The 16,818-nt window shown below is 40.1% G+C and overlaps 1 protein-coding gene across 1 annotated transcript in view; it reads right to left on the bottom strand.

Moving 5' to 3' along the window:
* LOC308149418 (multiple PDZ domain protein) overlaps positions 1-16,818 on the bottom strand; it is a gene marked incomplete at both ends in the record, with an annotated part of 39,338 nt that overhangs the window by 19,957 nt on the left and 2,563 nt on the right. Inside the window, 16 exons of the mRNA XM_080521146.1 lie at positions 3,616-3,814; positions 5,865-5,988; positions 8,335-8,505; positions 10,742-10,951; positions 11,398-11,559; positions 11,733-11,918; positions 12,745-12,891; positions 13,079-13,158; positions 13,776-13,850; positions 14,128-14,341; positions 14,714-14,805; positions 15,298-15,400; positions 15,534-15,641; positions 15,929-16,012; positions 16,255-16,377; positions 16,540-16,608. Of these exons, the coding sequence (XP_080377272.1) occupies positions 3,616-3,814; positions 5,865-5,988; positions 8,335-8,505; positions 10,742-10,951; positions 11,398-11,559; positions 11,733-11,918; positions 12,745-12,891; positions 13,079-13,158; positions 13,776-13,850; positions 14,128-14,341; positions 14,714-14,805; positions 15,298-15,400; positions 15,534-15,641; positions 15,929-16,012; positions 16,255-16,377; positions 16,540-16,608 (2,147 nt within the window). The remainder of the gene's footprint in view (positions 1-3,615; positions 3,815-5,864; positions 5,989-8,334; positions 8,506-10,741; positions 10,952-11,397; positions 11,560-11,732; positions 11,919-12,744; positions 12,892-13,078; positions 13,159-13,775; positions 13,851-14,127; positions 14,342-14,713; positions 14,806-15,297; positions 15,401-15,533; positions 15,642-15,928; positions 16,013-16,254; positions 16,378-16,539; positions 16,609-16,818) is intronic.

The following is a 16,818-nucleotide window of genomic DNA, read 5'->3' as shown; positions in this document are numbered from 1 at the left end:
TGTGTGTGTGTGTGTGTGTGTGTGTGTGTGTGTGTGTGTGTGTGTGTGTGTGTGCCTGTAAAAGCAAGAGAGAGGGAGAAAAAGAGAGAGAGAGAGAGTGGGTGTTTTGCAGGGCAGCAGGGTGGTGGAGGTGGGCCGCATCTCCAATCAGACAAACAAGCACTGTCAATGTGGAGCCATAACTGCTGATGCTAAAACAAGTAATAATTTACCCAATTTACCCCCAGGCAATCTTTAAAATTTCATTATCTAATCTAATCCAACATGACTGTAGTGCCTCAGTCAGCTGTGACTGCAGCATCAAAAACAAGGCGGCGATGGGGATGATCATTTATCGGTGACGATGCAGTGAAAGTCATGTTTGTGATGACAGATTGCACATATTGACGGTCACGATATACATATACTCACTCAGTCCAGTAACACAGACTCTCAAGATCTGCATGGGTGGATCTAAAAAATGTGAGGGGGTATTCAATCATTTTTCAGTGGCTGATCGCATTCCCAGAAGACATTTCCAGTGTTTAACCCAATCTGAAGTCTCTGGCCTTTGTGTTTTTCTCCAGCATCACTGTGTTTAAACTGACATAGCAGAAAGGTGCACACACAGATGTAATATAAATAACCCATCTAAATAAATGATTGGGGTTCAATTAAAAAATGCCACCCACGACATACGGAAATGACAAGAAAGCCAGTCACTTATTCTGGTTCCTTTTTGAGTGCTATTTGTGTGTGTTTAAAGATTAACATCATAAAAACTGCTCATGAGATCATCTGAAATTTTTTTTTTTTTTTATGTTTTCACTAATAATTGTATTCTGTGGCAATGCAGATAAACAAATGTTCAAAAAAAATCCAGTTTATGCTTTTAAAATGATCTGTTACTATTGAAGAACACTAAGGAGTAATAGTGAACTGAGGGAACTTGGTTTTTCATCTTAAGGTAGGCTTTTACAGTGTTTGGCTAGTATCTAAAGCTATTTACAAATATTAACAAAAACACACACAAATTCAAATAATTCTATAATGTGTAAATATTCTTATATTTGTACCCCCTTTACTGCCGAAAAACTGTAATTTCCCCAATGCAGGAGTAATAAAAGAACACTTACAGGAATATAATCCGTCACTTACTTTCTGAAAGGATGTGATCATTTGAAATCAAAGAGCTATATCAAGTCCTTTAATTTAGACCTTTTTAATGCAGTTTGGAAGCAACTACAACTTCAAAAGTCTGGTCTAAGTGTTGCCCACCTGGATTCTTGCAGTTTACCCCCTCAAACTGACAGATTCCCCCGAGTTCCGGCAGCTCGGATGGAAAATGTCCACAGACGGCCATCGTCAGGCCGTCTGTTAGATGTCTAACAGGGATGAGCGAACCCACTCAAGGACATTTTATTTTTTGAATTTTGATTCACATTGTATGGTTGTTTAGATATTTTGGATAATCTGAATTCTGATTGTCTTGTAAATACATTGAAGCTTTCCTGCCAGCTTTCCTTCCTTTATTCATCTGAATTGATTCGGATGTGAAGTAAAAGGTGAAAGGTTTTGCTTGCGCTGTTTTCTGTGGGTTCCAGTCATGCTGAAAGGAGCTGGGCCATCGCCTGAATCTCATGTCACCTACACTCTGCACTGTTCTGCATTTGGCTGCATTTATCCCTCCATTAGTTTTGACCACTACATCAACCTCTATGACTGAAAAGCATTCACAGAGCAAGATGCTGTCACTCACCACTGTTATACACTCTAGGGATGGCATTAGCCAGAAGATGAGAAGTGTCAGAGGTTCATCAGTCACAGTGCTTAAAGCTGTGCTGGAGAATCGAACCAGAGAATCTTTTTTCCTTTACTACTTTAATTATGACTTGGAAAACCTCAAGTGGGCTGTTATATGCTTTTTACTCTGGAGCAGCCTTGGTCTAGTTACCACATCATTTAAGGCTGATCTCTGCAAGGGGCTTCTGAAACTCTATTAGAGTGACTGCAGGAATCTTGCCATTTAAGTGACACTGATACATCTGAAGCATGACAAACTGCATACACCTGATACAGTTTTGGTGTTACGGCAGAATGAGTGTCTCGAGTCTTCAGCCTTAAAAATATGTTCTCTTTCCACTGCCATTATACATTTTTAGGCATACATTTCTGTAAAAAAATGTTTTGATCATTTCAAATTTGATTTGCCATTGATATATTTTGCTGATAATCATAATCCCTTTTTTCTCAACTGCATTGCTTCTGCAATCCTTTGTCTGTGTGTTCACATAGCCCACTCTAGCAAGTGCTCGTGGTTATGTATCTGTAATGAAGACTGTGTGGGCATTGAATGCCTGTGTTTCACTGACATTTCTATGACCCAATGGTTTTGCTGCATTAAGCTGGCCAGTGGCACCTTTATCATTTTTGGTGGTTCATTTGTGGAGGCTTCATTTGGCATTAACCTGTCTCAAGGTCTAATAAGTCAGAAGAGGTGAACATCGGTGTGAATGTACGGTGTCTCCAAGCGATGAACACCATAGGCCTTCATTTTTATTAGTAGATGATTTGGCTTGTCATAGCAGGATAAGCACATACGAGCTAATGACAATAGCAATAACCCAACCTAATTAAAGTTTCTCTGGAGGCATTACACTGAAACAAAGAGAGCCAGATGGATCTCAATGGTGTGTGATTGCTTACGTGTTTGGGTGAACGTGATGGATCATGTGAAGTGTGTTGACACTGCTGAAGTGATAAGATGTGGTATGTAAGTGAAGACCGAAGTTATAACTTTATTATTGTCACCTATGACTGTTTTAAGACAACTTCACTGCATTTGAAAAAGGCTCATTTTATGAAGCAGGACCCCAAAATACCACAATGGATTTCAACAAGTTAGTTTATGATTAACAAGAATAAATAAATAAATCCATTCAGACAACTAATAAAAAAGTCACTTGCTAAAACACAGTATATTTGAAATATATTTGTGGTCATCCAGAACTGCGGTGTTTTTACTTTTGGTCTTTGTTTTGTCTCTCCTTAAAGGCTGAGCCTCCTTTTCAAATGTTTTCAGGGCATCCAAAACACGATGCACTCCATCAATTAATCTGTTAGCATATACTTCTTCTAGTAATTTGCATTATTTGGTACACATCCAATACTCCCCATTCTTGAAGGCAGACAAGCTTCACAGGATGGGCATGTCAGAAGCAATCCTCAATGTGTCCTAGAAGATGAGCTTCCAGGTGTATCAAATTAAAATTGTCAAGACTTTCCAGGTAAAAATGAGAGCAAATTAGTGTTGAAATTCACTTTAGGAGGTCATAGCCATGCAGCTTTTTTTTTTTTTCTCGATATTCGTTTTAAAATGTCAAGGCTAAAAGCGGTAATTGGTGTATTGGAGAGGCGATGACAGGATTACACTTCCAGTCACTCACTCTTTGAGAACAGGTGACCTTGAGGCAGTTGCAGTACGTGATGTGGACTTAAAAAAACAAAAAAACAAAAGAAAACCCCTAAAGAACGTTTGTGTGAGTTATATGGTGATCTAACAATAACAGTTGAATGTTTTCCAGTATAAAGGTCTATGCGTAATACAATGCTGCGGGGCTGTAGCTGTCTCCTCACCTCATCTCTGGCCCTATGACAGAGTGTCTGCGGAGCATGGCCCTGGCCTTGGCATTTGTCAGGTTGGAGGTAGCTTCTCCGTTGATGGCCAAGATGGCGTCCCCCACCCCCAGCCTGCCATCCTGGCTAACAGAGCCACCCTGGACCACACTGCGCACCAGCATGGCTGAGCCGTCCTTGATAGCACTCACCGACATCCCTGCCAACGTGCACACAAACACACAAACACACACACGCACACGCACACACACACACACACACACACACACACACACACACACACACACACACACACACACACACACACACACACACACACACACAAGCATACACAGGCACAGGTGAGTGGAGCGTTGGCTAAGGCTGCTTTGACTGCATGCCAAGCAGACAGACAGTCACCCAAACAAACACCCGGCGGTGGCATAATCAAGACAGACACTAGGCAGATTAGCACACAGACATGGCTACACATGCTTGACATTTACACAGCATCATCCTTCATTGTCACACTCACATTAGGACACATTCACTCCCGTAAAGGTCAGAGGGCACAAGTGATGGGACACACACACACACACACCAGTTGGACACAGACCTGACTTTGGCATTATTAATTTGGACACAAGGTGGATTACACAAACACTTCATTAATGCAAACAGGCAGAACCAAGCAAATCAAGCATCTCACACACACCTTGGCGTGTACCTCGCACTCACACATAAACACAGCTGACAGTAAGTCCTGCGACTAATAAGGCAGACGGCTACGGCGCTAACATGCTACAGCACTATGTCGAGGCACATCCACAACACTATGGTCGTACATAATTTGAAAAAAAGGTCAAAGAAATGACTTTGAACTTATTTTGGATCATATAAATAGTTTATTGGGGTTTTTTTTATTATTACATTCAAATTACAATACAATCATAGTGCCTGGAATACAATCAAGTGGAGACACAGCTATCGACACTGACAGGACTGACAGAAGACAGACATTTCAAAGACATCAGAGGAACTTTAAAGGAAATAATTCTGAATGTCTCAAAAAAATCTAAAATGATCAATAATGGTAACGGATCCATGAAAATACATTTTACTATAAGAACCTCTGCTGCAAGAACATTGAACAATGACTCATTGGAAATCTAAAACTTTTCTTTCTTGTATCAAATATTTAAGTGCAATAGGTTAACGTCAATTAAAAATAAGGGGGAAAACCCCCCCGGAAATAGGCTGTTTATAGTCATGTTTAAGATGAGCAAGGCAAGAAAAAAAAAGACCAATTTTTAGACCTTGAAGCCCCTTTTAACAACCTGCACTGAAAACCATCCAGACTTTAAAGTACAAACCACTGTATGTATGTCTCGTCTCCAATACTGGGCTTAAAAACAAAATGACATATTATTGTACATGGCACCTAAAACATAGAGAAAGTAAGTAACGTAGCAGAAATAAATACCGTGCTACTACCAGGTCATAGAAAATCTTCCATGATATACTTTGTGGACACAATTATTACTTCTTGCTGTGCAGAAGTTTTTTTCTTTAGATATGCTAACATTTCCAAAACCAATAACAGATATCTTGTAAACCTTCCACAACTGGATTATCAAGAAACCAGACCTGCAGTATTTTAAAGAGATAAAAACCAAACAACATTCACTGATACACAGACTGTCGGCAATGATCAAAATTTTTCTCTAACTAAGAACATTTACATAGCATCAAATGTTCACATAGTGTGTGTGTGTAGTGTGGAGCCTTATCAGAGCCCACCATCACACTACAAATGAGTTTGCTTAGCTCTGCTTGGCATGGCGGCCCTACATTAAATCGTAGGACCATTGTTCTCCCTGTACCCACCCTATCGTGTTTGAATACACCAAGATAGGACTCATGCTTTGAGCAGCTAAAATGATACACTCTCCAGTCGAGGGATCAAAAATATATAGATATATATATATTCTTCACATGTCTGCACTGACATTCAAATTGTTCATTTCATTTTTACATTGTTTAAATCATTAAATCTTCCTGTCACTAGCTTCTAAAACAAGCACGCACACCAAAACACACACGCACACACATACAGACGTCATCGCCTTTCTCAGATGTGAAGAACACATCAATTCACAACTCCTCTTCTGGCCAGTCGTCATCACCACCGCCTATCAGTGTCATTATCGCCATGCCTGCGACGTATACACACCAAGACACCATCACCGTGAGAAAGATGGAGAACATACCAAGGCTACGGTTGCCCCGGACAACGGTGATTGTCCTCTCAAAGCTGGTGCGGGGGGGCAGAGGTGGGGCTTGCTGCCCATTGTCATCTTCCATGATACCGTAGCGATGACGCAGCTGGGTTTCCTGAGAGAGTACAGCGCCAAATAAGCGATTAAGAGTTAGAAGTTAATTTGGAGGCTTTGCAAAGTCAAATGTCATCTCTCGCCTGGGCATGTCCACTTTTCACATCCTGTCCATTGGCGCTCGGGAGTTTTCATGAGTTCATAAAAAATGTCCTGTTTGTCTATTTTTTTTTTTACAGGCGTGTCTTAAAAATGACTGCTGCTTCACACAGAATACTATAGTATTTTGCTGCATGTAACGTAATCCCCAAGATGCTGCCTGATGGCGGGCTCTGCTCAAATAGAGGGAACAGATGCCACAGCAGCCTTTTTTTTTTTACCAAATACAAAACACCAAAAAAATAGAAGCAAATTACTGTTTTTATGTTTTTATTTACTGTCCTGGTCTGGACAAATGAGTGTCTACTTGAACTTGAAAAGACAGATGTTATTCTGTTGTTGTATTTTGAAGTTCAATACAGAACCGGCAAGATATATATCATCATTTTATTCCAGAGAACAACCTCTCAACATATCCAACTTTCTGTCTTTGATCATAGAAAGATGTGATTTTTTATATAACTTATTTTTCTATTGAAACAGAAGATGCATATTAAAAGTTTGTTATGTTGTTCATGTTTATGAGCGAATATTTGGCAGGGATATCATTGTCTGAGTTTAGCGGGTTAGCAGTGTCATCGGGAAAAATGAAAAGTAACGACAGCTAAATCCAAAAAGGATATGAATAATTTTACAGACATTTGGTTCAGAAAATAGTGCTGTACTTTATATGTTTGGATTCACTATAATACAAGATGAACTGTGAGTTATTACATAATCTCCAGATATCTAATTCCTTCCTACTGTCTCTTAAATAAATCAATAAAATCTATGAAAAACTGAGAGTGAAAACTTAACAGCACCTGCTGACAACCTGGCTTTTAGTTTTAAATGTTTTTTGGTTTTTTTTTCCTCAAACTGACTCATTGAAAACAGTCAAGAAGCAACATTTACTCGCTGGTAGGAATTCATCCTGAGAAAGATGTTACCTGTTATAATTCTGTTGCAATTCAACTGAAAATTAGGAGACGAATTTTTGTGTAAACTACCATCAGAAAGATATTTTCAATCTGGTCAGTCGGGTGTTTTTGTAAGACCAACATGATAGGAGTAAAAAAGAAGAATTTTCAGGAAGTAATCAAGTATCATAAAGGCCTAACCTGGCACAGAGACTATCACTAAAGCTTTTAGATTTGTTACATGACTTAAAACGTTTTTTTTCAGACAGCTATTAATGCTCAAGGGTGAAGGCCTTAGGAGTAATTCTGGAATGTAAAGCATGCAGAGGTAGACTCCTTATGTCCCTCTGGGTAACTCTCAAAGAAAAAGGTCAATGAGGAGATCGTCTTTGAACCTTCACACAAAGTGCAAGCAGCACCAAACTTCAGACGCTACCTTTGCAACAAGCCGTCTTTGATGGAAACACTATGACACTTGCTCTGAGTTTCTTTGTGTGTACGTGCGTGAGAGGACTCAAGAAAGAACTTCATGCACTTCTGTGAGACTGCGTGCCAGTGTAGAACAAGCTGTAAGCACTTTCCATTGAGAGCCAATTGTTGGTAATTAAGCAAATGCAAATACAAAAGGCTGCATCAATAGGGGTTGAAGTTAGTCCACAATGCGGGACAAATCTTTGACACAGAGCACTTTCTCCGTACGTGACCCAGTGATACTGATACAGATGGCTCGAAGCACCTGAGAGAACAGACGCTGACATGGTAATCTCTTATAGAGCAGCTAAAATGGCGATCCTCTGAATCTCAGGTTTGCGTGGCAATGAGTAATGTTTGAGTGCCAGTCCAGCCTACGACACTGCTGCTCTAACTAACAATAAAACATTTCTTCATTACACAAATTAATGTGCAACTAAACACGCACACACACACTACACACACACACACATATATATATATATATATATTTTTTTTTTTTTAAATTTAATTCCAGAAACAAATAATACTTTAAAAAATACATTTCAGTTCTAACTACTCCAAAAAAAACGGTGCTGTAAAGGTCAAATAAATGGATGAATGATTCTGTAGTAGTAGGTAGCAGCTGACCTCATAGAGTGCTTATATTTGTATATCACTGCCTTTTGTCCTCAAGTGAACAAAGTTCTACAAAAGCAAAAGGAAAAAAAGTGAGAACGGAATTATAAAGCATAAACTCCCCCCCCAAAAAAACAAGTTAGTTTTTTCTGTGACTGGTGTTTATTTTATTTTGGATTCAACTTTGAACTTTATGTATATAGTGCCAAATACAATAGTTTTTACAGAGAGAAACCCAACAAATCCTCAGGATAACCTACCGTGTAGCACAGCTGGTTGATAGTGTTGTCCTCGGAGTTGTAAATGTTGTCGTTGGTGTTAGCCTCGGCTGCCTCGGCTAGCAGGCTGACCTGAGTGTGGCTGTCGGTGTCATCGCAGGAAGCCCGTGTGCTCCTCTCTGAGATGGGTGTTAGACCGCCACACAGTTCCAGCTGAGGATGCAAATTATTCCAAAGTTTAATTTGAGCAGTTTGTAAAAACCAACTGGTGAAAAAAACAAACTAAACTAAACTAAACCTACATTGAAGCAAACAAACTAAAGAAGGTGACTGTAAATTAGACACCCTGCACTCGTCTCCATATCTCGCTCTCTCTCCAGCTGTAGTGTGGTCAAGCATTGTGTTCATCTCTCAGCTACATTAAAAATGCAGGAGGCCTGTAACTGGATTCTCTATACCTTGTTACTAAGCCACAGTCCACAACAAGCAGGGGAGAGAATGCTGCACTTTCTGAGAGAAAACATTCACTGAAGTAATGATCTTGAATATCTAGGATAATAATTACAAGAGTTTTCAATTAGGAAGCATTTGTTTGACAAAGCAAGGTCCCAGAAAGCATTACATCCTTACTGTACAAACTGTTTCTTACGACTATTGAAAATGAATAGGTCTTAGAATACATTAAGCTTGCAATATTATGCTCCTCACTCAAGGGCTACTTCATTAAGCACACTGCTACAATGCATTGCAAACCAATGCAGCAGGTCTGTTGTGAAAGTTACTTCTTGACATTTACAATGTTTAATATTTTGCTGACACAGTCAGAAAGTTAATAACTTTACATTACTTTTCATTAGTGCAGTCGTAGTAGGTGGTGGTGTTACATTGGAGCGCATTATAAAAAAAGATGCTCTTAATACTCTGCCACTGCATGTTGATTGGGTAAATATGCAACTCCCGTGTTAAACATATGAAGTAAAACATGTGTGACAATTTTAAGGAAAATTGAGCCATTGTGATGGAAGAATTTCGTGAAGAGCTGCTGTACTAAATAGCCTTGTATTGCACAGTGAGTGTCTATTGTACGATATAAATTTGTCGACGAGCATAGATGTCATCATATCTTATGAACTATAGATCGCATCGTTTGTATATCTGCATGTTTGTACTGTGTGATAAAGCACTTTCATTGTTTCGCTATCAACCAAAATCACACATTTGTCTTCATTTCAGCCGTTTGTCCAGCCAGCAAGCATGTCTATGCATATTGTCATTCTTTCATGTGGTAGGCGTCGCAAAGTGAATTGAATCAATCAAGTGAGCTTGGTCCTATGTCTTGGGAGATGCTTCGTACCTCACAAGTAAGAAATTGTTAAAAAGCCAAGGTTCTAATGTACAGTCTTGATGGAATGCAACCAAAGTGAATACAGACTTTAATAATGAGATTCTTATGTGTTTGTATGTATTTTTTTTTTTATATATTATTTTCTCGTAATATCTTAAGAAATATTTACCATTCATACTAAGTGTCTATTTGGCTGCTCTCTTCTTTTCAGGGGTTACCGGAACAACTCATTGAAACGTGCTCCCTTCGCTAGTCTTTACAGCACTGAGGATTCGAACCACACACAAGGTCAAGGCTTAATCTGAAGCGTCACCCGCAGAATAAAATGTTCTTTTGTTTTGCTTTTTTGGCCATGTGAGGCCTTTTACCCATTGTGGTTTAAATCAGCTATAAAATTATTCAAAAGAATGCTGTACTGTATTCACATCAGAAGAAAAACAAGCCATAATAACTTTGAGAAAATGTGATTTTTACCTATCTTCAGTCTTGCTTTGACGTGTTCCTTTACTGGCAGTTTCATGGCATTAGGAGCCATTTTTATTTGTTTTACTCAGTACACAATATTACGTTCATGGAGAATGTTCTGTCATCAAACCCAATCTTGTAGTTTTCTGCCATTTTGTGAGCACTGGTTTTATTCTTGGACTTTCAATGTCATTTGCACTGCCCAAGCAGTTGCTGAAATGTCAGTTGTAATTCTGCAGATAATACTTCTGCCAAATGAGAGGCTCTTACTGTCTGTTCACCTCTATATGCAAGGTTTTCATAAAGAGCAAATTATGTGCACTACAGGTTTTTAGCAGCAGCCTCTGTGCTTTCTGTTCTGGGAACTATGACATTTTCCATAATTCAGTTCCCCCTGCCACCCTCTCCAATTATCACAATGCTATACAATTTGGGTTCTTACTTTAATTATTGGAATTACACGGCAGTATCAAACGACAACTAATCATGATGGATGATTTTCTGTGACACTTTCCTTACAAGATTCAAGAAAATGCATTCTTAAGTCTCATACAAATATTTACACTGCATACAGATTCAAGGGTGAACCTCATTGGATGCAGTTTGAAATGAATAATTAATTAATGCTTCTTCACATACCGGCAGGGGTTTGGCAACTCCAATGCGGACATGGCCATAGCCAGTGGACTTTAAGACGTGCACAGCATAATCCAGGCTGGACCCTTCTAGGTCAGTTTCATTAACAAACATGAGCCGGTCACCAGGCAGCAGGCGACCATCATGATCTGCTACACCTCCAGGCACCAAGGACCGGATTACCAGGACTGTTTTGGTGGCATCTTCTGGATCCTAAAAATTGTAAATAAGAAAGGAGAGAATGTATTACGGAAAATGCATGTACTGAATTTAATACACGTGAAGCACAATGAAAGATAAATGCAGGTACACTACTCTGTGATAAAAGAGTGAATCGACAAATGAAAAGCAAATAGATTGGTTGGTTTTACAGACTGGCAAAACAGCTGCACGCAATATTTCTTTATGGCTTGAAAGCTTTAAGATTGATTTTTGCTCAAAAGTAGATGAAAATGTAGTTTACTCTAAAGTCTAAAACAGAAATTGAAAGAACACTTTTCAATCTCAGCAGTTTAGTGCCGAAATACAAAAAAATACCAAAAACTTTCCCTGTAGAATGCAGAAATCCACTTCTGTGTTCACCTCATCCAACCCCACACTGATCTTCTCACATTCCAGTCTGCTCTATTTGTAGAGAGGCCCAGGGCCATGTCTCTGACCTGGTAGTCAAGAATACTGAATCCCAGGCCCAATTCGCCTTTCTCCAGCTCAACCACCTGAGCATCTCTCTCCCACATGGCCAGAGGAGGTGACATGGGGGGCACACCACGCTTCGTGATGTCCTCAGCTGTAGGACACGGGATGACACAGCCCTGGTCCAACTGGGACAAACAGAGCACATTGAGAGGATTCAGAAAAAAAAGAGCGTGTATCCGCAGCATTGCTGAGCGCCATTTCATATGGAAATTTGGGTGAAAAAATAAAAATTAAAAGTGTGATCATATATTTATGAAAAAAACAATTTCAGGTATATTGCTTGGCCCCTCTTCTTTACCTTGTCATTGAACTCAGCCAGCAGCTCTTTAAGAGTGAGGCAGACATCGTCATCGTCTTCCTCCTCGCTGTCAGGAATTGAAGGGGCCACAACACGAGAGCATACAAGGTACACGTGCATTGGCAGCTCCTTCAAAACATTCACCACCTCCTTATGTGTCTCACCGATGAGAGGGATCCCATTTACCTGCCGGGAAGTTACAGATGACATAAATCAATGTTTTTTTAATTGCTATTGCAGTGGTCAGAGATTTTAAGATTAAATGTGTTGAGGATTGAGCGTCTTTGAATTTACTTCACTGTTCATTCCTAGTTAAAGACTGAAATTTGCAAGCTACTCCAAAAATGTCATATTTTTTGTGATATTACAGTATTGACTATCGGAATCATTGAGCTATTAGTGGCCACAGTACATCAACTCACAGCAGGGACAATTAAAGCTGAAAGCAGCCGGTAGATCGAGCGAGGCTCATTTACAGCGAGGGATGAACAATAGCTGTGTGACAATGTTTTTCATCTAAAGGAAATCAAAGGGTGAGCTGCTGCGCAGCTGTTTGCTTGTCCCTCCAAAGATAGGAAGGACACAAACCATGCAGTGTGGTCCCGATATCATATTAATTTACTGCAATTTATCTGAGAGTTAATCAGACTGCTCATCAGGATGACTGATATGTGTGGGTGCACGAACCCGGCCACTGGAGGAGGAAGAGGAGGACAAACTCTTCCCTACAGCACAGGGATTCATGTACAGAAGCACTCTTACTCACACCCACTCTCTTATGACTTGCAGTCTATAGTTGAGCCAAAACACTGAATTATAGTGCACGGTTTGGAGGAAATTGTGATGTCTGTTGGGTATTTATTATATAGATTTTGACAAAACTGAAAACAGCACAGATTCTATGAAACTGTCATGTGACAGGGCAAAGTATGAAGATCAGATCTTTATGGAGTTTAAATGATTTGACATATTTTAAAGTGAACATGACATTGGGAATCTGTCGACGCTTTACCTCCAGTATCTGGTCTCCAGTGAAGATCTTGTCACTTTGGCCAACAGGCCCTTCATCCAAAATAGAACAAAGGTAGTGATGTCCGGCTCGAGCCTCCAGACTAATGCCGAGGCCACTTGTCTCACTGAAGCGCTCCAGCTGACACACCTAATACAGATGGAGACAAGAAAAGATAGAAAGCAAAGCTCAGTGGCCAGACATTGCACAGAGTAAGTGAATTGCATGTCATTCTCGACATGCTGGGACAATACAAACAGAAAATCTGATGCTATAATGTTTTTAGGCTTCACTGGAAAAAACACAATCAGTATTTAACTTCATTATAGAGACATACTATCACTTCAAAACGGGGTCCAACTGCATGCTGCCACCTCCTCCTCAGGCTTTCTTCCTCTGATGGAGTCAGCTTTACACCTGTTAAATGTGCATACATGCAGGCACACACAGGCATTAAAAATCATCATCATATCACTTACACAAAGACATATGAACATAGGCAGGCATAGTTCCAAGCTCTACATGATCAAATCAATAGACAGGAGGCTCCTATATGAAAACATAATCTTGGCTGGAATTAAGCAAGATGACAGCCTAATTCTCTTTGTGGAAAAAGGAGGGTGTCAGCGCACATCCACTCAGACAGACGTGCACGCATGCATACACCCGCACCACGAGCACAGAGGCATGATTATTCACATCCCCCCATCTTGTAATTTCTTGGCAAAATAATGTTTTCTCATTCATCTATTAAAGCCTCACAGCAATCAGGGCTTATTTGACTGTGCTCTCTAATCAAGCCCAAAAAATTCTCGTCTAAATAAAGTCACATATGCAGGCGTGGAGAGAGACAAATCATCTGGAATGAGCTGAATGAGTTGGATAAACACATGATTGCACAATACTATAAATAGACTCCCATCAAAGAGCATGCTTCACTGGCACATTGCTGTTCTCTGAGTCCAATCAGCATATCTGACTAAGTCCCATGATCCACTTCCAGACTGCAGTGCAGTATGGGAAGGGGAGCTTACCGTTTCGAGAATCGTGACGGGGTCGTCTGTTGGCGTATACTGCTCGACGGGAGATTTCACGCAGGGAGCATATTCCTGTGAGACAGAAGAACACGTTTGAACTCACATCCAAACAGATGTACACACAAACAGACTTGTGCTATCAAGAGAAGACAAAAACATGCAAGCATTTGAGAATAAGAAAACCTTCAAGAGGTAGTAGCATTCATTATCAAGGCAAAGCACGAAAATCAGATTTAACCTCAGAGGAGGCTGCATCACACAATTGTGTTAGTGCAAACATTAACTCTCTTGATTTGATCAGTTACTTAAAACTGTTTATCTACTGAGACCACTGAGCCGCAAAAAGCACCTGTCTCTTGAATCTTGTTGAGGCCCACTTTATAAGGATTGCCTTCATGGAAGCTGTGGGAATGTCGGAGGGGCTGCAGCGGTGGAACCGGGGGCAGGATGTGACTCAAACGGATGGCTTTCCTCAGCAGCCGCAGTCTGACTAGCGGGGCTGTCCTCCTCAGCACTTCCATGGCACGTTGTTCGCTGCAACCCTGCAGGCTCACCCCATCCACCTGAGAGAGGACGGAGACGTTAAGAGCGAGCGGCCTGGAAAATCACCCAAGGATGGAGGAGAAGGCGTGAGGCAGGCAGAGGCAATGCTTTTGTGCAAAGAATAAACCTTGTGGCAGTAAGGCAAACATGGGCTGAGGAAATATTAGAAGGATTAAAAAGAAATCAATAGTGATCAAGACTTACAGGCAATTCGGAAGGAAAAGCAAAAAATAACAGAAGTGATAATGATTTGGAGTGTTGTGTGCTGAATCCCCAGTTGTGTTAAAACTTGCAAATTTTGAATCGACAGAGAATATATTTTCGACAGCAAGGTCTTTGACTTCAGAGGACATATTTATAAAGCCATCTGCTGTGTTTTGGGCAGAACTCACAGACAAGATGATGTCTCCGATGTGTATGCGTCCATCTTGATCCACAGTGCTGCCTTTCACGATGCTCTTCACTATCACACCGGCACTGTAGACTGAGCACAAACCACAGATGGAAACAGAAGTAAAACAAGTAAAAGTACCATTGTATAGCTTGAATTACATTTAACCTGGAGATAAAAGTACTGTTATTGGATAAATAGCATAATATGTTGAGTTCTGTTTTTATAAGGGGCACCACAGAAAGTCATTGGATCTTGCACTTGAACTTGAAGACTTTTTTTGTGATCAAAACTACATATAGAGCAGCAATTTTCTGTGTTAAAATATTGTATTATTTTCAAAAAAACTAGATTGAACAAGTTACAAAATCAAAACAAATTACAGCATAAAAAATAACAATTTGTACTTAAGTATGAATGAAATCACATAATATCAAGGTACCCCAAAATACTACTTAATTACAGTAATGTGAGTATTTCCATTTCTCGCTTCCACACCACTAACAAGGATTATATTTATGTTGCATCATCAATTTATGAGAAATATCTCACCTTTCTTATAGATGGAATTTGGTAGCTGCATACCTGAGTTGAGGTCGCCGATGTAGCTTGAAACAGTGAATCCCAGGCCCCGGCTGTTTTTAGTGTACTGCACACTGTACTCGTAGTCGTCTTTCAAGTCACTCAGCTGGCAAGAATCAGAAAGAAAATAATTAGGTTTGGACTGTTTAATATCCCTGTATAGTCAATCATTTAACAAAAAAGTGACTTTAATTTTACTGTTGTGATCTTTATATCCACACATTTATTCATGCCCACACCTTGCCGTCCAAGCTATCCTGGCTGAAGACGGGAGAGGAAAGGTGGTTGTCCTTGGTAATATCTCTGGCAATGAGCAGTTTCACCTTGCTACCAGCGTTTCGCAGCACCTGTTCCGGGTGGTGATTTGTGAACGAATAAAAGGAGATGGAGTGTGATCATAAATAAATAAATAACATAAAATGGAAAAATAAAGTCGCCTTTAAAAGCGAGTATCTTGGAAAGATGGCATCTCGTACCTGGATATAGTATGTAAGGGTAGAGACACTGCCTCATATTAAGCCCTCAATTAATAAACCGTTTCAGAAGCCTTGTTATTTCAGGCACAGGCTTCGATCGTAAAAGAGCACTCCACGTTGTCCTGTGTTTTTGTAAATTTATCAAATATACCCCTTACCTGTGCCACTTGCTCGCTGTTCATGCCTGCTAAGTCAGTATCCCCAATGCGCAAGATCTGATCGCCGCTACGAAGACGTTTATCCTGAGGAGCCCAATTACACCCCCAAAAAAAGAAGACAGTCAGTGACACTTATATACAGCCTTTCATGAGTTTCTTTATTTTAAATAGATTATCTTGTCGAATTCAATGAAAATAATAGGCTTTGAATTGGGCCTTGTTAAAAAAGCTAAAATAAAAACTGATGTTTGGAATATTTGCAACCTTCTCCCTATCGGGGGATTTTCACAGTTTTACGTATGTAATAAATTGACAGATATACTTGCCCTTCCAGCAGCTCCTCCAGGGAGGATTGTTTTGACCATTACTCCTGTGCTCCGGCCTCCAATGATGCCGAAACCGAGTCCTTTCCCGTCATTGGTTAGCTCTATCATCTCCACATGGCGCCTCTAACATGGTGGAGGGCAGAACAACAGAGAGCGAGGGTGAAAGAAAGGACAGAGTAAATCAATTCTAATTAAACAGAGGAGAGAAAAAAAAACCGCTTAGAGCAGTGAGTGCCTATTTCCATGAGTTGTCTTCTTCCACAGACGCACTACTATCATCTTTACCTCATGGGCGATAGCAGAAAGGTTTCTCCCCATCGACATGGTTCGGGAAATTCGAGGAGGAGTGCAGTACTAAAAATTAAACAAGTAAAAAAGAGGAAAAGCAAACATGACTTAACACTGATTTCAACAAGCAGTTTGTCACTATCAACTAAAATGCTCGCTGGATGATAGCCAGCTGGGCTTGACTTTTATGATGTAAAGAGTTATGCGTCCATGTTAAATGTGACATTTTATATGGTAATGTGTCCCCTTTTACAAGAAGAAGAAAAAAAACAATAT

The sequence above is a fragment of the Blennius ocellaris genome (genome assembly GCF_963422515.1).
Source record: "Blennius ocellaris genome assembly, chromosome: 3".
Taxonomy (NCBI): Eukaryota; Metazoa; Chordata; class Actinopteri; order Blenniiformes; family Blenniidae; genus Blennius; species Blennius ocellaris.
Note: the sequence above shows the minus strand (reverse complement) of the source record. Positions and strands in the feature narration are given on the sequence as shown.